This window comes from Pteronotus mesoamericanus, unplaced genomic scaffold, assembly GCF_021234165.1.
Source record: "Pteronotus mesoamericanus isolate MK-2021 breed Mesoamerican mustached bat unplaced genomic scaffold, CSHL_Meso_final contig_65, whole genome shotgun sequence".
Taxonomy (NCBI): domain Eukaryota; kingdom Metazoa; phylum Chordata; class Mammalia; order Chiroptera; family Mormoopidae; genus Pteronotus; species Pteronotus mesoamericanus.
The window spans coordinates 4,863,694-4,884,697 of record NW_026555228.1 but is presented as its reverse complement, the minus strand read 5'-3'; the positions used below and the strand labels follow the sequence as shown (position 1 = coordinate 4,884,697).

At 46.6% G+C, this 21,004-nt stretch overlaps 1 protein-coding gene across 3 annotated transcripts; it reads right to left on the bottom strand.

Moving 5' to 3' along the window:
- Nucleotides 1–4,645: 4,645 nt before the first annotated feature.
- Nucleotides 4,646–18,955, bottom strand: TCEANC (transcription elongation factor A N-terminal and central domain containing). 3 transcript variants are annotated; one of them, XR_008529762.1, is made up of 4 exons: nucleotides 16,790–16,904; nucleotides 8,077–8,196; nucleotides 6,062–6,121; nucleotides 4,646–4,757 (listed from the first exon to the last, which is right to left on the bottom strand). XR_008529762.1 is itself a non-coding variant. In XM_054581182.1 (3 exons), the coding sequence occupies exons 2-3, from the start codon at nucleotides 16,818–16,820 to the stop codon at nucleotides 10,258–10,260; spliced, it is 1,095 nt and encodes a 364-aa protein (XP_054437157.1). In that variant the 5' UTR covers nucleotides 16,821–16,910; nucleotides 18,866–18,955; the 3' UTR covers nucleotides 10,215–10,257. The 3 variants fall into 3 exon arrangements, 1 of the variants encoding a protein (XP_054437157.1); XR_008529763.1 differs by lacking the exon at nucleotides 8,077–8,196; XM_054581182.1 differs by lacking the exons at nucleotides 4,646–4,757; nucleotides 6,062–6,121; nucleotides 8,077–8,196 and adding exons at nucleotides 10,215–11,321; nucleotides 18,866–18,955 and having other exon boundaries at nucleotides 16,790–16,910.
- Nucleotides 18,956–21,004: the final 2,049 nt, after the last annotated feature.

The following is a 21,004-nucleotide window of genomic DNA, read 5'->3' as shown; positions in this document are numbered from 1 at the left end:
TGTGAAAAAAAGGTTTTCAAAAAGGAAGCAAGAGTGTAAATGCTGCCGATACATTTCATGACTGAGGACTGTCCCTTGGCTTTAGCAACATGGACGGTGGAGATAGCAGTGAACAAGACCAGTGGAGAGAGCAGTGCTAGCTAGGACTCGGGCTTCTCATCCAAAGGAATAAGTGGGAGGCAGAGTTCACAGGTCCAATTGCTGTGGACAGGACAGCATTTTGCAAACTGGAACATGCGCAGGACTCACTGAGGGCTTTGTGACAAATGAGATTCAGATTCAGTGGGTCTGGATGGGCTCCCATTTCTGTTTTTGCCCCAGGTAATGCTGATGCTGCTGATCCCGGCAGCTCCCAGGGAGTAGTAAGAGTGTAGGGCTGCTTCCAATGCAGATTCTTTTCTGAGTACTGATCTAACCAGAGGCGTATATGCCAAGTGCTCTGGGTTGATTCTAGAAGATTTTCTAGGTTTCAGGGGCTTGATATCATTGACAGTGCAGCTCAAATCCGTGGCTTGAGAAATGGGGCAAACACAGACAGGAATGGGAAGCATTGACTGTGGATGGAAGCTTTGGGCCTTTTTCTTATCAGTAGAAAGGGCCCTGTTGGGAGGCCCTTTTGAGGAAAATTGCCATATTTCTCCACTATAGAAATGGCTAAAGCGGTCCACTGGATTACAAACACAGGTTCACAATGACTCACGGAGATAAATACCCAATGGATCCTGTCTCCAATTCCCTTTCTCAGTTCACTAGACTTTTTCATAATAGCTTTATTGAGACATGATTCGAAGACCACACAATTCACGCATTGAAAGCATATAATTCAATGGTGTTTATTCACAGAGTAGTGCCATTATTACCACAATCAATTTTTGACCATCTCCATCATTTCCAAAAGAAACCCCCACACCGGTTAGTCACCATCAAAATTTAAATAAGGTCTCCGTCCTGGCGCCATCTTCGTGGAGCCTAAGGGACCCAAGGAGCCTGCTACGGAAGGGGATACAGGAGGGCCATCAATGTTCCCTAAGAGCCACAGATCGGTCCCTTCCTGAGCTCGAGGCCCTGATATCTGAGGCTTGGAAAGCTCGGAAATCACCCCCAGTTGCCACCGAACACAAGCTGTGACCTGGCCTCCCCGGAAAACAGCAGCAGCCTTTCCAGAGCTGGGTAAGGAAGTGACGGTGGCCCTTCCCTGTCCGATCGCCCAGCCCCTCCTTCTCTCCGGCTGCCAAGCTTAAGGACCCGTCCTTGCTCTCACTTGCTTTTCCTGTCACCCCTTTCTTTCCGCCATCACGGAAAGTAGAGGTAGTACTAGCAGGCCACACTCGGCAAGATTTCACGGAAAAGTAACAGATTTAAACCCCGAACTCTGAAACTTCCCAACCGTCAGGGCAGAGCTCAAACACCCTCGCACCCCGAGAGCAGCACACTGAGGTCATCGGTTCCACCGCCTCCACCGCGGATGGAGGCGAAAATAATCCCACGTGACGGCGAACACCGCCCACGCAAGGGCCACTGCCCTCCACTCCCAGATGCCATCTCGGAATAGGCGGGGACACCAGAAAAGGCCGAAGCTTCCGGTACTGGGGCGATTTCAGAGAGTCACAGACCTCGCCAGCAGTAGCCCAAAGTTGTCACTGTGTCACAGGGGGAAAGGCCAACTGCCTGTGAAAGCTCCCCCATCCGACCAGCCAGCAGCTGCCAAGTGAAGCCACCCGTTTCTCTCACGTGGCCTTTGTTGGCTCACGTCAGCTGTAGCTCAACTAACCCGGGTAACTGCCGGAACGCTGCCACCAGTCGGCCCAGGGCAGGGGAGGGGACAACTCCGGGCGCTAACCTGCTGCTGGACACGTCTGTCTGGAGGATGGCAGTACCCAGATGGAACAGTAGTCGTTTCTCCCGGCTCAGTCAACTTCTCTAGAGAATGTCTCCCGGGCCCTGTCACTTGGCGGGTGACACATACAAGGGAAGAGCAGTGGGGAAGGACGCGCCAGACGCTGGGGAGAACGCGAGTGCGGCTCGGGGCGCAGGGACCTCCGCTGCTTGCCCTGCACCCCCGAACCCGGGGACCTGGCTGGCGGCTCGGGACGGCAAGCAGGGCGTGGCACCGCAGCCGCGCTGTCCGAGGCCGAGGCTTTCGGCACCTGTGAGGGGAGCGGCCTGCGGCTCACTCCGCCCGCGCTCTCGGGCCCCTTCTCAGTCACCCACTCAGACCTACGCCCGTGTGCTCCCTACAGTCTGGCTGACCCTCTCCAACCCTCTGAACTCCCAGGCGGTGGCCACCGAGGCTGTGGCCACCGAGCCGCTTTGGTGCATCTGCGAGGCCCAGGCGTGCTCCCCTTCGTACTCATGCGTGGTGGCCGCACCTCCTAGTGAGGCAGGAGACAGCACAGGAGGACCTGAGAGGGCACTGCTGTCCCCGGCCAGCGCCTGGCATCCCGGCGGCCGGGAAACGCCCGCGAGCTCTCCGGGAGCAGGAGTCGGAAACCGAGGCCGGGAGTGGCAGGGAGACCTGTCTCACCCGCTAACTCAGCAGTCCTGGGCCCGGTCCGATAACGTTGCCAGGGGTCCAACGATCACCAGGAACACTCTGCCCAGCACGGGAGGAGGGAGCCCCTGAAAGCCCGTGGGGCGTTTCCGCCATCGGGGAAACACGGCCTTGAACCTGTGCGCTCACCCCAAGGCCTTGAGTGCGGGGGACGGTCCGCAGTGCCCAGGGAAGCCGCCCAGGAGACAACTTCGGGCAGCTGCCCCCCTCTGCTCACTCTCTGTTTTACGAGGGGCCCCTAATGCCTACAGGACGAGCCCATCAATGACTCTGGGTAGCCGCCCCAACTGCAAAGAGCTGCCTCCTGTCACGTGCCTGTTTTACAATAAGAGGAACAAGAGGGGTCTGGAGCCAGAAGAGGACTCGGGCTGACAAACCCCCCCCCCCTACACACACACGCCTCATTTGGGTGCTCACGTCCCCCGGGGAAGGGGCCCCACACTCGCCCGTCAATCGATGTGTGACATTTTTACTCTCATCCCGCCAACTCTGTCAGTCCCCAGAACAAAGGTCTTGCTTTTGGTGCTCTGGGCCCTCTTGGCTTTCGGGCCATCGGGCCTCAGGCCCCCCGAGGGCTTGCCACCCCGGCCTTGGGCCGTCCTCACTGTCGCCACCCTGCCTTGCCTGACCCCGTGCCTTTCACCCCCGCACCCCCATCCCAGCGAGACCCCTTCTCTTCCATGGGAACGGACCACTAATACACTCTGACTGCAGGCTAACAGGTTTGCTGATGTGTAATTCTCTACATGCATCAGCAAGAAGAACCAGGTCTCTCCCTGCAACACTAGGACGTGGATGGAGGTCTGGCTCGCAAATTCCAGGAGGAGACAGTCGTCACTGAGAGCGGGCAGGAGCGGGCCGATGCGGGCCGATGCGGGCCGATGCGGGCCGATGCAGGCAGAAGCGGGCAGATGCAGGCCAGGCCGAGGCAGGTATGTAAGAACCGGATTCCTCAGGGGAGCGTGAAGGCCCTGTATCCAGGTGCACGTCCCCGTGACCCTCTGTGACGCGTGAGCCTGGGGGGTTGCAGGCCTAAGCACCTCCTGCCTCAGCCAGGAACCCTCAGGCTCGGGGCGTGGCTTCCACTGAGGAACTAGGCTGAAGCCTTACTCCAGATTACACCCTTGGCCTGCGCCCTCAGCTGTGAGCGCGGTGGGGGCGGGGGGGGGTGCTGCCCTGTTTCTTGGGGGCAGGTCTGTCTGCAGACCCCAGTGCCTGCTGGCTGATGAGGGCTAATAGCGGGGTGGCCAGCCCGCCTGCCCTGGCAGGCCCCACAAGGCGCATGGCAGGGCACATGCTGATGGGCAACGCCTGCCGCCGCCTCGTGCCCCTGCCCGGCCTGCTTTCTCTCGAGCTTGCCCAGGGCCCACCCCCACCAGGGCCCACAGCGCTTGCAAGCAAGGTCTGCCTTCTCCCAGCCCCTGGGCTGCGGGAGCTGCCCACGAGGGCCAACTTCCTTACCCCTTCCTTGGAGCATTTCGGCCCTTTGCTCCCTTCATTCCTGCCCTGTTGGACAGAGGCTGGGGGCAACGCTGGCCTCATCCTTCCTACCTACCAGCCCCTGTTCCCACCCCGGGATGGGTGGGCACTTTGCTGGCTGTTCACCGGAGTTGCGGCTGGTGTGGGGGGCTTCTCCCTACACCCTGACTGGGCTGACCCCTCCTCGCTGCAACTAGTTGTTGGCTCTTGATGTGATCCTCGCCCCTCGCCCCAGGTGAGCGGGCACAGGGAGGGATCAGGAAGGGCTATGGATGCTTGTGCCTACCTGCCTGCTCCATCTAATCTCCCCTGCCTTCTGCACCAGCCCCCCACTCCCACATTGGGAGGACATTATCCATCTCCCTCTGGTGAGGGACAGGCCCCTAGGCTGGTGCCAACAGCTCTGTAAAGCCCAGTGCCCTTTCCTCTACATTGTACCCATTCCTTCAGGATCAGTCAAGGGAAAGTCCTGGACCCCCTGGGTAGGGACAAAGGAGACAACAACCATAAAAGGAATACTAAAATGTGGCAGTTTGTAAATAGTCTAGTTCACGAAGTTGTTGGAGCAGAATGTGATTTCTACATGCAAATGTCTCTTTAAAAAAAAAATTCTTTACTGTACAAGCTCTGTGTTCAACATTGTGGGAACTGGAATGGGGATGGTGGCCCCCATTCTAGGAAGGCTGTTGTGTTATTTCTTCAGTTTCAATAAAATTTTTTGTAGACCCTGCAAAAAAATAATATTGTAATTAACAACTATGTATGTTGCCAGGTGAGTACTAGAAATATAGGGGAACCCTTTGTAAAGTATATGGTTGTCTAACCACTTTGCTGTACACCTGAAACTAATACAGTAATATTGAATATAAAGTGTAACTGAAAAAAAATAAATAAATAAAATGAGCTGGTTGGGGGCTATGTGTTAATTTACATTTTTAAAGTGAATATATATTTCAAAAATAGTACGAAAATTTTGAGTGCCCAATATTTTAATTTTCTTACTCACTAGATTAAGTCAATTCTCCACGGCTGTTTGAGATGTTTTAAAAATATGGGTCATCATTAGAAAAAGAGTAATGAGTACTTGGAGCCTACTCCTATTTGAACCTTGTTTATATTTAAAAAGCAAGAACATGTCCAACAAATTAATTTTAATTCTTATTTATTTTACTGTCCTGTAGGATGCTTGCAATAATGTAATAAAGGATGCGAGACAGCTTGGTTATTTTGTCATAATTGTTATCTTTGTTACATATTTTTTTCTAGGTCATACAGATAATGAAGATATAAATGTCACTATATTTCATAGGAAATGGTATTTGAAACTGCACTTATATACCTATAGTCTTCAAATTCATAAAAATATAAACATTTAAATGCCCCTTCAAAAGTTCCATGTTTTTATTTTAAAATTTAAGTATTTTAAAAATCATTTCCTTTTCAGAAAATCAGATAAAACCAAAGAGGTGTCACAAGAAGGTTCGGGAAGGCTCACCCTATGTCCAGAAAGCCAGCAACCCATGCCAGGTGTTTCTGGTTGATCTCTCCATCAGAGGGAGGAATATACAGCCAAGGGGGAGTCTATTAACCACATGCTTGTGTCACTGAGAAAACCAAACCACAATTTTTAAAAAACTGTTTAACCTTGCGTGGAATTAGCAGGAAGCCTGGCCTTCGCTGGAAGCCAACTGATATGCAAAAGAAAACCCCACCTGTCTTATGAGATACCCTGGCTTTGTCTCTATGTACCCTTGGGCAAGTACCAACCCCTCTCTGTCACTTTCCTCACCTCTAAAATGCTGGCACAGTGGTTGCAAAGATGAAATGAGATGCTGTATGTGAAGTGCCAGGAATGCAGCAAACATGCTGATGGAACATCCTTAGCCCTTCCTCTGCCCGGCTAACTTTAAGATTTCCCTGAAGGGTCACAGCCTCTGTGAAGCCCTCCCTGATGCCCCAAGGCCCCTACCACCCCCCACCGGTGTCTTCAAATGTAAAATGACTGCTGGCTACTTGGCATTGGCACTTCACCTGCTTGTGTGGGTCCCGAGGCCTGGGATGGTGTCTTGGTCACCTCTCTGCTTCCAGCACCTGGCAAAGTGTAAAGCAGCATGCAATCATTACCATGTAGCCTTTCTGATAACACACAGTGACATCTCCGGAAGCCTAGTCTTAAATAATATTGCAAATGAGATTATATGAACTTTTTACGGGTTCTTCCTTCAAGTTGCAGTCTCTTAGGAAAGGTGGCTTCTATAACCTAGGCCCTTACAGTAAATACTGCTGAGACAGAAAAGTATTTGAGTCAATTATTTTGCATTTACTGGTAAGTTATAAATAACAAAGCAATCTGACCTAAAAGAAGAAGGCTCAGCCCTTGCAGAGGCAGCGGAGCCCTGCCAGCCACAGGCTTCCTGACTGGTCCTTGGAAATGGAAATAGGGAATGAAAGGAGCCTCTGATCACAGGAAAGGCTGGGAAGGAGACAGAGCTGCAATTGTACCAAGTTTTGATCTAAAAGGAGTGACATGCACAAAAGGAGAGTGATGTGGGCAAACCCATGAAGAGAGCCTTTCTGCATTCAGGTATAACAACTGATGTTTGTGCCCAATGCAGAGCTACTCTGCGTAACCATGGCAACCAGGACCCAGGCTATACTCGCATTGTGCAGAGTTTCTGTGCTGTTTGTTATTTTTTCTTATGGGCCACAGGTAGGGAATTTGGCGTTGGTGGTATTTTATGAAACATCCATTTGCAACATTGCCAATGCAGGGAGGGAAAATCACTTCTCTTCTACACATCTATGTTCTTGGCTGCGGTTGTGTACCAAAAGGAAAATTAACCAGAAGAATGCATACACATTTGTTTAATGTAAGTTTTACATGACACAAGAGCCTTGATCAGGAACTAAATAGCCAAAGAAACGGTTAAACCCAAGTGGTTTTATACTCGCTTTGATGAAGAGCGGAAAGCCATGGGAAAATGTGATAGGACAAAGGGTATGAGCCAAGGGTAGGGGTCTGTGGGAAACCTAGCGAGGCTGTTCATTCAGACTCCTCTCAGCATCTCTCTATCTGGAGCCATAAGAATGGTCTTTCCCTCAGGTGTGGGGAGGGCGCCTCTCACTGGAGGGTCCTATGACCCGCATCAAGGGAGAAGGGGGAGATCAGAGAGTCTCTCCTACATCTGCCAGTTCTCAAATTCCTTCAGCTTAAAGTACCCTATATGCCAAGGCGCCATATTTTGGGGTAGCGTGTTCTGAACCCCAGCATCTAGGACTCTGTCAACCGTTAACGGTGCAGGGAGACCTGCCTTTGTGCACTCGTGTTTGAAACCAGGTACGTGAAATTTGGGCCATCAAGGGTCAGTTGAATCTTATCACTACCAACTCCCTAGCTTCCACAGCTTCCCATCAGGCTTGGAGAAAACCCCGAAGTCCTCATCATGACTGACAGGGCCTTCATGAACCCGGTGGCTCCTTGATTTCACCTGTCACCCTCCTTCCCCTTGCCACTACGTCTCAGCCCCAGTGGGCCCTTGCTGTACCTTGTCTGTGACGGGCACCCTTTGCCCTGGGGCCGTTTCCTGTAAAAGTGATTTTAAATTAAATGAAGGCTCCTTTACCCCACAAGCAATTATTTTTCTTAAGAAAACAAAAACAAAACTCTTCATTTTAGGGAATAAGACATAGGATGTGAAAGAACAATGATCTATGCCCAGAAAATGTAATGCTATCTCATTGGCTAAAAGAAAAAAAAAAAAACACCCAGATTACTATTTTCCTAACTCTAGTTGCGAAAGTCACTAACAAAAGTTAATATAAAATGAGAGAGACTACCTAGACTTTTACATCTGAGAGTGTAAAGGAATTTCCATTTCAGGTGTTTTTGTCTAAAATTTAGTTTGCAAAATTCCAGTATAAATAAAAAGTACCCACCCAAAAAACCCCAAACCTCAAACATACACGAAAACCCCCCTAATCCAAAGCAAACACTGGCATGAACTAATCATCCTTGGTTTTCACATACTGTGCTCTTTTGTACTCACTGAATAGTTTTTAAGATCATTCTAAGTCACGTGAAACCATACTTCATGAAACTTGAAGTTTTAGGTGACTTTGCAAGTTTCTCTTCAAAAGATTAACATGTCGCATCTGAATAAGCAGCCCTAGGAAGTAATAGGGAGGAAAGAGATCAAAATAGAATTCACACTTGATGGCCGCAAGCTGATTTCTTCAAAACCATTTGAACACACGAAGACATGTAAGTTTTGAGCACCTTTTGGGGGTTCTGCCATGAGGCACGTAAACTGCGTGTGTGCACTCAGGCCTTCAGAGTTCTGGCAAAGCAAGTGAAGAAAGCTGGGAGAAAAGACCTTGTGAAAATGTGTCGGTTACATAGTTGGAGATAACTCAGAAGTAAACTTGTTAAAGCTATTACAATTAACATCGTATGAATTTTAAGAGAGAAAAAAAATCACATGGACGACTTGTGTTGAAACAATTATACTGATTGGTTAAACACTGTAACGCCTCAAGGAAGTCATTTCCTTTTCAATTCATTTATTAGAGAAGTGTTGGCAGATTCAAAGGCTGAAGCAATGAACTTCCTCTGACAGATTAATCCCTGTCTCTGCATAAGCAGAATTGGAACTTCAGGCCCCGGGGCGGGGATCAGAGGTTGCCACCCCAAGATATGCGATCCTGGCATGAGGATCATTCTGAGCTGAAAGCAGATTAAGAAAAAGCAGACACAGGATGAGCTCCCCATCCTCCCAGACAGCAGGACATAAACTCCATTCATGAATTTTTGTACCAGGAAGCGGGTAACAACCTTATCACCAGAAAGAGAGCACTAAGAAGAGTCCACACAAACAAACCTGACTAAATAACTTCCATCTTCCGTTAGGTCCCTCATATATTTGCTTTCCCAGTTTACTGCCCCTAGAAGCCCAAAGCCCCTTTACTTTGTCTTGTTACTCCTCTACAAATGTACTGTTCTTTGTTAAGATGCCAGTTCTAACCACCCCTTTGCATTACCCATCACTGAGTTTCTCCCGCATGTATCATGCTACAGCGTTAATAAACTCGTTTTCCCTTGTTAATCTGTCTTCTGTCAGTCTAATTTGCAGCCTCAGAGCCTAAGAGGGTTTCTGTCCTCCCCTACGGACCTACCACACATGCCCTTGAGAACAGGAAGACTCCCTCACATCAGAAACCAAACGTCACAGTTGAAGAGTTTATATGCCTTGGAGAACTTTGTAAAGAAAAAAAATACATGACTCCTTCAACTAATCAAGGACTCAAAACAAACTACTGTGGGATTAGTTATAGGCTAACTTTTGGAGCTTAAGGGAGACCTGTAAAGTGAGAAAAGAGAGGGGAAAATAACAAAGCTCTAGTTACTCAATGTTAGAGCCTCCAGGAACTATTCATTCAGTCCCACATCTCCAGGAACACACTGCTCAGAGGTCACCGCGGGGGCAGTCTCCCACGGTGAATTTGGAGGAAGAAAATCTGGGAGCAGTTCCAGTTGGGCTATCTATGGCAGTGCAGCCTGGGCAAGTCGTGGCACCTCTGTGGACCCGTTTGATCATCTGTAAAGTATACAGAATAACAGTCTTTTCTCAGAGCTGTGAAAAGAACCAAGCGAGTGCCTAAGGATGAGCAGTGTTCCACTCTGACTGTATCTTAAAATAACTTGTGGTATTAAAAGAAATATTGAAGCCTGGGTCACAGCCCATAGATACAAAGGTAATTGTTCAAGGGTGGGCTCTCCCCCTCGGTGAGGGTTCAAAGCTGCCCAAACGATTCTAACTCGCAGCTGCTGCTGAGAACTACAGGCCTAATGCTACAGTGGCGCTTCTCAAACTATCTTGGACAGGGTCAGGAGGGATTCCTGCCAAAATGCAGATGCGGATTCAGTAGCTTGGGGCCTGAGAGCCTGCATTCCCAACAGGCTCCTGGGTGATGCTGAGCCACGCTCAGCCACTCTGTGGATGGCAAAGTACTAAGTGGCCACAGAGTGCAACGCCAACAGCCATCCGCTCTCCATCCAAACCATCAACTTTCAGTGACACTGGGGTGAATTTCAGCAAACTACCTTCTTTCCTCCTTCTTAGGGTTGTTTTAAGAACTGTGCGTGTAAGATTTTAAAAACAAGCATGAAAGGGCGATACAAATAAAAGGCAGCACTCCTGTTACGTGGTATTGAGAACATTTATTTACAACTACAAGCACACCCAATTGCTGTGGTACCACTGCTCTCCACACTCATTACAGATGACATAGGTCATCATTTCTTCGTCTGGGTTGGATTTCCGCACCCAGCTTGGAAGGAAAAGTGTCCCTCTGGCGATTACAGTGACCTTGCAATTGAACTTCTCACAGCGTCTGCATTTTATTTTCTTTGTCGGTGTGCCCTCAGTCACTTGCGGAAGGCAATGTTCCTGTATGCCACATTCCGTATAGGAGGCTCTCAACTGTTTCAGTTCCTTGCTTGCCATTTCCATCACCGTCATTTCAGCGAATTCTCTCGGTGACATGGCCCCAGAGAGCAAGTTTTGTTGCAAGTGAGAATTTTTGGGGTTCTTCAGATTGGCAACTTTGCTTCTGATACAAGTTTTATATTTTTTGAGGTTCCTTGGATACAGGGTAAAAATGTGCTCTTCAATTTCTCTTGCCAAGTTGTGCCACAATTCGGCTTTGGGCTGATCGGTGGAAGAACTAGTCAAAGCTTCATAGAGCAGCTCTGTGCATTTAATTCTCACGGGCACAGCAGGATCCAGCGACTCACTTGATCCCCTGCCTGTGGATTTAGGGCCATCACCCATGACATGCTCTTCCTTTGGTTCCATTTGACTAGGGCTATCTTCAGGCACAATCACTTCGGTGGCTTGAGCCATAACGTCTTGAGATGATAGCAGAGAACCAGAACTGGAACTGCCCAATGTCTCCTCTTGACTTGAGTCATAAGAAAGTCCTGAGTTTCTGTTATTTCCACTGGTAGGGAAGAATGTGGGGTCCCGTGGTTTGAAATGAGGATCCTTGTAAAGAGCTTTCCATTTTGACAGCAAACACTTGGCTTTCTTTTTCAAAGCCACTGTGGGGCAGTTTTTGAGGACTCTGTACACAGCTCTGACGACATCTGTCTGCTGGAGATGCTCCTTAGTCACATGCAGAGTTTCTAGCTCAGTCAGGTGGTTGCCAAGATCCTCAAAGTTCCTTTCAGACATCAGCTGCTCAATAAGGGAAGCTCTGGCAGCTATCTGGGTCCTGTCAGACATTTTCACAGCTGCAAAGAAAACAGAGTTTTCCATTTTCTTAGGCTTGCGTTTACCAGTCATAGCTTCCTGATAGTAGCATAGTACTTTCTGCCACTCAGTGTTTCTAAAGGAGTTACATAATAAAAATAGGTGTGACGTGTTAGAAAACGGGATCTGCAGTGTGGCATGGTTAAGTTTCAAAAGTTTGATTCTCAGTCGTTTTTAAAAAATGGCACTGCCAACGGCTTCTGCATTAACTGCATCTTAAAGGAAGCTTGCTAGAAGATCTGCTATAACTTATGCCACCTCTGATTTTACAATCAATGGGCTTCCGGGATCATGATTGGTCAGTTCCCTTGCATGCATGGAATTTAGTGGTCACGTTGGGGATGAAATCATGCCAGTGTCAACATCCGCAGGGTACGGCTGAGCAAGGCTGGACTACTTCCCCCCATACTCAGCCATATAACAGAACTACTGGCTGATTTTATCATCTTTACATGGCACTTTTATGAATAGAAAAGAATGAGAAACAGGACAAAGGGGGATACTGTTTAGATGTCCCAAGGAATCTAAAGAAGTCGTGAGCTAGCACAGGTTGGGAGGCAGTTGGAGCCGCCAGGTCTGATGGGCCCCCAGGTGTTCAACGGGCCCCACAGTACTGACATCTGAGTCTTCTGATCAATGGGGTAAAGGTTCAGACTAGGCAATGCAGAGGACTTATGACTTTGGAGTAGCTGGTCCCTAGGCCAGAGATTGGTTCTGTTAACTTTTTTCTTTTTTTACCTTTTAAGTGTAAGAAGTTGCTTGATGACTACATCTGTGTGAATCTCATCCTGAGCAGGCAAGGGTTTACTTGACCTAACTTGTCCATTTTTCTCTCCACGTCATTAATGTACATAATCTTGCCTACATGATACCTGTGGATCTGTATCTGCCCATGTGGTCTACCATGAACATGAGCATCTTGATGGCAGGGACCCTGTCTTTTAAAAAATTCATGGACTCCCATTTTATCGTACTTGATATTAAATAACCATCACTGAAGATACTCAGGCTAACAACGCTGAAGTGATTACAGAGGGAATGAATGCAGGCTTCCTAGAAACTGTCTGACAAGTGCTGTAAAATATAATGTCCTTTTAGTTAGCATATCTACTTCCATAAACTTACTTTCAGGAAATGAGAGACGTGGAGGCTGTATGTGTAAGAATTTTCTTCAAAATGAGAAGAAACTAGAAGGCCCCAAATGGTTAAACTTCCACATAAATGTTCATAGAAACATTATTCATAACAGACAAAAAGTAGAAACAACCCAAATGTCTATCAACTGATGAATACACAAAATGTAGTATATCCGTACAATGGGATGTTATTTGGCAATAAAAACAAATGAAATTCTGATACATACCACAGCATGGATGAGCTTCAAAAACACTATGCTACATTAAAGGCACAGAAACCACATATTGTATAATTTCATTTTACGAAATGTCCAGAACAGGCAAATCCATAGGGACACAAAGTAAATTAGTGGCTGGCTACGGCTGGGGAGATGAGTGAGTAGAATGAGGAGAGCGGCTCTTACGGGGTACAGAGTTCTTCCTGGGTGAGGTGAAAAATGTTCTCTAAAGCTCATTGTGGTGATGAGTTGTGCAACTGTTAAAATACTAAAACCCACACATACCATTAAAATGAACCATCTTAACCCTTTTTCAAGTGTACAGTTCAATAATGTTAAGTACAACCAGTGTTGTGCAACCAACCTCCAGAACTCTTCTCATCTTGTACGCTAAAGTGTCCACTTTAAATAGGGGAATTGTATGGTACATAAATTATATCTGAATAAAACTGATATTTAGAAACAACATACAGAGCCTGAACCAAATTTTACTTAAAAATCACATGTGAAAGGCCGAAAACAGATACACGAAATTTTAGACTGGCATTTTCTGAATGGTAAGATTAAGGTGATTTTGGTTTGTTCTCTTACTCTTTTCTATACTTCCTATGATGCGTATTATTTTCATAAGCAGCAAAGTTACTAGTTTAATATAATTTCACGATGAACTCTATAGACATTTAAGATATATGCCTATTGAAGAATGGCGATGTAAATGGACCACTCAACCCTCCCTCTGGAATCAGAATGGCGGAAACGTGCTCCATCGCCGAGGGCTCTGCATTCAGATTAGCATTCACAATCTCCTCAGACGGCTGTCGCTGGTGCTGAAACAGCTGACTCTCCCCTCAAATTTTACCACCAAATATATGAATTAAGTACCCTTGGCCACAGCTACAAGGTGCCTCCTCGTGTTTCCCTATAGGTCAGCTCAAGAATGACCAGGATTCCCTGTCTTGCATTTTTACCACCAGAATGTAGACAACCTGGGCAGTCTGTTACTTATTTATTTTTATTACATTTTTTAATTTTTTTTTTTAGTCATTTAAGAGTCCATGAATGGACCAATGTGCCACCAATTCAGGATCTTGAGTGGCTATTTTTCTAATTATCAAGATTTAGTACTTCGAGATCATTGTTTTTCCTTTTTTGGGATTCCACCTTTAAAAGACTGAAGACAGTAAATGAGGTCTTCCCAAACATCAAAGGCTCAGTAAACAAAGAACAGGCAAGATAGCACAGAAAAATCTTTTAAAAATATACACCCTCAATTGCTGGATATTTGCTTCAAAACTGCCCGCCTGAGATCTCAGGGTTTGGAGGAAGTCAATGAAGCATGTCATAACGAGGAGGTCTCCAGCCCTCCCCGACTTGCTGGAAGGTTTCCTAACAAAGAAGAAATATTCATCCCGTCTGCATTCTATATTCATTCTATGTGCATTAACCCCAAAAGAATCAGGATTGGAGTTTGCCGGATGTCAGGAGGCTGGTTAATAAGAGACAGGTCTAGAGTGCCCACAAGGAGGTTAGGCAATATTTAACTTGGGTTAAAATTTCTCAACGAGGGGTCAGAGTGTCCAGGAAATTCTGAAGGGGAACTTAACTGTAGCTTCAGGGCATCGGTGGCCTGAGAGCAGCGATCTGGCACTCCTGCCAATCTCCTTCCTCACTCACGGAAATCTACACGCGTTACGCACTCATGCATGAGCACTCCGCTCTTCATTCTGTATGTCCCTTAGGTACCTCTCCTCCATATTTATTCTTTTTCAATTTTTAATTGTGGTAAACTACACATATCACAAAATTTACCATCTTAACCCTTCTGAAGTGTATAGCACTGTTAAGTACATTCAGTGCTGTGCAACCAACCTCCAGAACTCTCTTCACCTTTCAAAACAAGCTTTGTGCCCACTAAACACTAACTCCCCATTCCCTGCTCCTCCCTACCATGTAGCACTGGGCAACCAGCGTTCTACTTTCTAGCTCTGTGAGTTTGCCTACATTAGATACTTCACACAAGGGAAATCATATAGTATTTATTTGCCTTTTTTTTGGTCTGGCTTATTTCACTTGGCATGACATCGTCGTTTCCTCAAGGACTTTTTTCTTTATTTTTGTTAACATTTAAAAAATCCGTATGGCATGACGGTCACTACTTAAGGAAAGATAAGGTTTCTTTCCATTTCTGAGTGTGCGATGCTGTTATAGTTCAGGCCCTGAGCAGAGCTAGTTTTTCAGTTTCATGTTGGTTTATTTTAACAGGATGAGGTTCTGTTTGTTATAAGGGGTGTGTAGTCAAATGTTTGTTAATTTTGTGGTCCTTCATCTTTTGTTATTGAAGTGTTGAGGTAAACAAGCTTTATCCCCTACCATCTCCTTTTTAAACCTTCCATTTCCTGTAGTTACCAACTGCATGTACAGACTCTATAGAAGTTAGTGTGCTAAGCTAAAACAACTTAATGGGAGTAACTCTACATAAGGCTTATTTCCAAAGACTAGTATTGGTTAGAGTAGCAAAACTGTAAGCTGACCTAGGCATGGCGTAAAGCCATTCCAAAAGTAGCTCAAAGTTTTGTGAATGGAAATAGTAGTGCTCAAGTCACATTCTGCTTTAAAAGGTTGTGACAAATTCAGATGAATTAAAAAGAAAAAAAATCATCAAGTTTCATCCATGTTGTAGCATGTGTCAGGATTTCCTTCCTTTTTAAGGCTGAATAATGCTCCATTGAATGAGGAGATCACGTTTTGCTTATCCATTCATCTGTCGATGGACACTTGGGCTGCTTCCACCTTTTGGCTCTGCTGAATAATACTGCTGTGAAGGCAGGGATACAGATACCCCTTCGAGGCCCTGCTTTTGATTCTTCTGGGTGTATACCCGCAAGTGGGATTCCTGGGTCATATGGTAATTCAATTTTTACTTGTTCAAGGATCTGCCGCACTGTTTTCCATTGTCCTCCATATATTTAACAGCATTTAAATCTTGTCAAACTTTCTCCTCCCCCCATGGGACAATTATGTGAATATAAAGCATTAATCACTCTAGGAGAGTATAATGTAGAAGCTCGGAGATACAAAATCTTGGGAACTGCCATAAAAAGACAAAGCAAGCTGTGTGTCCACTTTAGAGTTCTACACAGTTCATTCTATAAATATTTATTATGTATCTAGTACGTGATAGACGCTGAGCCTAGAGAGATATTCTCTGCCTTGAAGGAGCTGCCAGACCAGTGGGAGGAAGGAATACAGACAAGAAAGGGGCCAATTGCATCCTGTAAGGATGGACATCGCCCACTAGGGGACACAGACGGGAGGCATGCTGACGCCGAACCTGGGCTTGCCGTCAGCCGGCCAGCTCCAACTGCTTCCTCACCGCCTTCACTGCACTTCCTTAGAGGGCCCATTCTTTAGCACAGGTCTTAGCACGATATTCCTTCGTTGTCCTGCTTAGAGCCCTTCAGGGGTTCCGTGTGCTCTCAGGATGGAGCCAGGGCCCCTGGCCAGCTAGTCAAAATCCCCTTCCAGCCTCCTCCGTGCCCTGACTGAACCACCGACAGGCACTGCCCACTTCACCACTTTACCGCTCTGCACCTTTGCTCCAGGAGCTCCCTGAGCCTGGCTTATCTCTCACCATGAGTGGTGCTCAGTCCTCACTGTGAATCCAAACCATCTGGAGAAATGAAGCAGCAAAACACAAAAGCAAACAACGCCAGGCCCTTGTTTGATAGAATGACATCAGAATGAACTAGAATCCCTGAAGGTAGGCCTGGGTATTTTTTCAGCTCGCCAGGTGACTCTGATTTAATAAACCAGACCTGCTACCACTGCACAGGCACAAGTCCCTTCCGGCAGCAGGACTGCCCCACGGATGCTGCTATCAGCCCAGAGACAGCTCCCAGCCTGCTCCTAGACTGAACACACAGAACCTTCCTGCCTGCGATTCGGCTAGATGAGCCCCCATTAAATCAGAAAATGTTAAAAACGCCTGCTTGTGTACAACCAACCTGAGAACCTTCCCTACAAATTACAAGTGGTGACTGCCATGTTTTAAGTGTCAGGATGCACCCAATTCCCCATATTCATTCCCTCACTTACCTCTTGACAGCAGAAGGCAATGCACATTCATCGAGCAACTCTACATGCCATGCACACGCATGCCATCTCAATCCTCACAATAACCGAGACAGGCTTATTTCCATCTTACAGATGAGGAGACCTGTTAAAAACATCAAGTATCGGCACACTGCTTTTTCATGGTGCCTATCACATTAATTTTTTACTGCCTATTTTCCCCCATAAGACCGTAAGAATGACGTTTGTTTCATTCACTGACACACGGCTGGCAAACACTGGGCCACTGCTCACTATTATTCAACAAATATTCTTTGTTAAGTGAGTTAAGAGCATTCTGGTTGTTCTCTCCTGTCTGCTTGTGGGCTTCATTCTTTTCACTACAGATCATCTTGCTTGTACCCACTGCACCTAAGCTCAGGACCCCCTCAGCTTCTTCCACAACAGAGCAACCTCACCTCAATTCTAGGCTAAAAAAAAAAATCACTAACAAAAATTCTAGTTTTAAAAGAAAAGCATGGTGTCTACTGTAGGCTAATCCAGCGGGCTCTAGGAGTCAAGCCATTTGAGGATAAGAAGGGCCAAGAAAGTACAGTTCCCAGAAGTGAGGTGCATTGAGCATGTTGGGTAAAATTCATGACCATTCTGCACCTCACTTTCCTCATCTACAAAATAAGGGAAATCCAATCCAAGGATTAATGTGAGAATTAAGCTAGATAGTCCTTATAAAGTCCTGAGAACTACGCCTGCTACACAGTAAGCCTGACTCACTATTACACAGGTCTATGATTAAAAGGTTGAGCATACATCTTCCATATCATGCATTATTCTAGAATAGGGGGTTGGCAACCTTTTTATTTAAAAGGCCCAATAGTAAATATTTTGCTTTGTAGGCCATCTGATCTCTGTGTGCGCTACTCAACTCTGGTTCCTGTAGCAGGAAGAGCAACCATTGACAATACATAAATGAATGGGTATGGCTTTGCCCCAATAAATCTTTCTTTCCAGACAGGTAGGCTAGAGTGGGCTGCAGGCCATAGTTTGCTTGTCTCTTTCTAGAGCAGTGCTCTCCAACAGAAACATAATGCAAGCCACAGATAGAATTTATAATTATCTAGTAGCCACATTAAAAAACAAACAAGCAAAATTAACAATATATTTTATTTAACCCAGTATATATAAAATATACTGCCATTTGAACATGTAATAGATAGAAAAAAATAGATACTTTATATTTTTTCATACTAATTCTCAAGTTCGCTGTTTTATACTTCCTGCACAACTCAGTTCGGACTAGGCACATTTTCAAGTACTAAAGAGCCTTACATAGCTAGTGGCTACCATACTGGACAACACAGCTCTAGAGCATATGCTAATATAGGTAATGCTTAGATACCCAACCTATACTGCCAGCTTCTGAATACATATCAAAAATAGAGTTTATACAGCACCAGCAAGAGTAGGCCCTAAAAATCTGTTGACTGAATGCATAGGAAAGCTTGTAAATATTAACTAATAGTACAGTATGGGCAAGGTGCACATTTCTCTTTAGATCTCTCTAAGATCTAAAGAGAAAGTTTAGCTTTCTAGCTGTAACCTACATACCCCTCTCCAGCTACACAGGAAGCTCCTTCCCACTATGGAGAGAAATGCCAGATGTTGGTAGGGGCATGGAGGTTTCTGAATTGTCACTCAATACTGCACTGGGGCCCTCTCGCATTCTGCTGATCCCTAGCAAAGGTGCAGCAAGTGGAAGGGACCAGCTTAAGGGCCCGCCGGGTTTGGGTTCCAGTGGGTGAGGTGGAGCGACAAGCAAAGCCTGCTGCAAACCGTCCCAGGGTGACAGCCTGGCACCAAAAACACACCGTACGACCTCATCTGGAGGAGTAGAGGAGATGTAGGAACTTTCGAGTCTGCTCAGCTTAGAGCGCACCAAGACCCTGCCCCCCACCCCCGCAGGCCCGCCCAGGACGCACAGGAGACCCTCCCCCTCCTCCCTTCGCTCCCCCTCTCCACCCAGAACAGGCCCGCCCCTGGCGCACTGAGACCCTCCCGGAGCAGGGGTGGGCACAGACCCAGGCGAACCGGGGCGTGGCTCACCGAGAAAGGCAGGCGAATAAGGGGAGCCATCAGCTGCCTCCACGTCTGGAGAGATCTCCCGGTTCCCAGGGCCAGGGCCGGACTGCAAGGGCTCAACCAATCAGAGCGCACAGATTAGAGACCCTGGCCCGCATTCAGCGCATGCGTGCTAGGGAAATAGCGCCTGCGCAGAGCAATCAGCGACTGGGGGGGCCGCCTTTCCACGGCTTGCTGGGTGAGGGGGGCCCGGGGCCCAGAGTCCGGAATCCAGACACGAATTGAAAAAACCAGCGCGGCTAATGTTTTTGAGCGGCAATGTTGAACTACTCTACAACGTACCCTTTCTGCTTCCAGTCAAGACAGTGCTCAGTTAAATATTACCAAAACTTTGGACAAAATGTTAACTATTTAACACAGTAATTAATTCCATGAGTATTGCACCCCTGGCATGCATTAGTTGGTGTGAAAGTGGTAGTCGTTCATTAAGCAGCCATGTGCATCCTGCACTAGTCCCCTGTACATATCTTTCCCTGCAAGGGTCCAATAAAAGCAAAGTGATGGTGGCACTAGTGAATGTGGCGACCTTCTTTGCTGATTGCCTCCTGTAGGATAACTCGGGGGAAGGTTCGAGGAAGCAGGGCTTTGCTATGGATTGGATGCATTCGAGAAGCAGGGTGATTCTATGAATCAGCAGTGTAATAAACCTTACCTAGAAAGAGGGAAGACAAGACCAAGACTAAAGCTGTAACTAGTTAAAAAAAAAAAAAAAAAGCAGTGACAAAACTGTTGAAATGCATTCTGGATGTAACCTAATAGACTAGTTAAAAAGTTTATTGCTATAAGATTGTTTCTATCACAAGAACAAAGTTGAGACATCTATAAATCTAATTTACTGAACAAGCTGGGCTCCGTAACATGTATATAATAAGAAGAAACTTTTTTCCTTACTATTCAAACAAGCTCTGTGGTCTCTCTCCCCTGCCTGATGCCTCCTTCAGGGCTAGAGTTTGAGGCCTGAGCAAACCCCACAGCTTTTCCAATTACTTTCAGGTATAATGAAATCATTTTATTTATTTTTTTTTAGGCTGTTAAAAAGTCCTTTCTGCCCTGGCTGGTGTGGCTCAGGGGATTCAATGCCGGCCTATGAACCAAAAGGTCACTGGTTTGATTCCCAGTCAGGGCACATGCCTGGGTTGTAGGCCAGGTCCCCCAGCTGGGGGTATGCGAGAGGCAACGAATCTATGAATCTCTTGCACATTCATGTTTCTCTCCCTCTCTTTCTCCCTCCCTTCCCCTCTCTCTGAAAAGTAAATAAGTAAAATCTTTTTTTAAAAGTACATTCTAACCTAATATGAAATTTTCAATTACTCATCCATTGCAAAGCTCCGACCTTCCCTCAGCTCAGGTGTAGTTTGTAACTCTGTGGAACAGCAAATGGAAAGACATATGGATTATGTCTAACCCTCAGAACCTGTGAATGTGACCTTATTTTGGGGAAAAACGGGGGGGTCTTTGAATATATAATTGAGTTAATGATCTCAAGATGAGATCATACTGGATTATCCAATCCAGGTGGGCCCTAAATCCAATGACAAGTGTCATTATAAGAGACAGAAAAGGAAGAAACACGGAGGACTGAGGTGAAGGCCAAGCAAAGACAAAGGTGGACATTGGAGCTAGGCAGCCACAAGCCAAGGAACTCCCGCAGCCACCAGGACTGGAAGGAGCACTGAGGGGTTTCCTCCCACAGCTTTTGGAGGGAATGTGGTCCTGCTAACCCCCTGAAGTTGAACTCCTGACTCCAGAACTGTGAGACAATGAATTTCCATTCTTTTAAGCCACCCAGTTATGGCAACCACAGGAAACTAATATGAACAATAATGTTGTTACCTAGTATTGGAACTCTCTGTGTGCTAATGTCCGAAGGCTGCCTCTTTTCTTCTTTTTATGGGCTCATTTTTGGGATTTTTCAGAGCCTCCTTCCCTGGCTGGGGGCCCTTTCTCACCCATTCTCTGGTTCAGGTGATACACTGTCTTGTTGACCACTAGCTTCTGCTTTTGGCGGCATGACCCACTGAGCCTTTTTCTGTTTGCTCACTTCACCCACAGACAGGCCTCACAGGCAGGATCCTCCAAAAACAACCTAAACCCAGCTACTTG

Coding starts and splice junctions, on each gene's coding strand:
- TCEANC (XM_054581182.1), bottom strand. CDS start 16,820: ATGAATGTGCATTGCCTTCTGCTGTCAAGAG. Junction 11,322..16,789: donor TTGCCTTCTGCTGTCAAGAG/GTAAGTGAGGGA, acceptor TTTTCTTTGCAG/CTGTGAAAATGTCTGACAGG.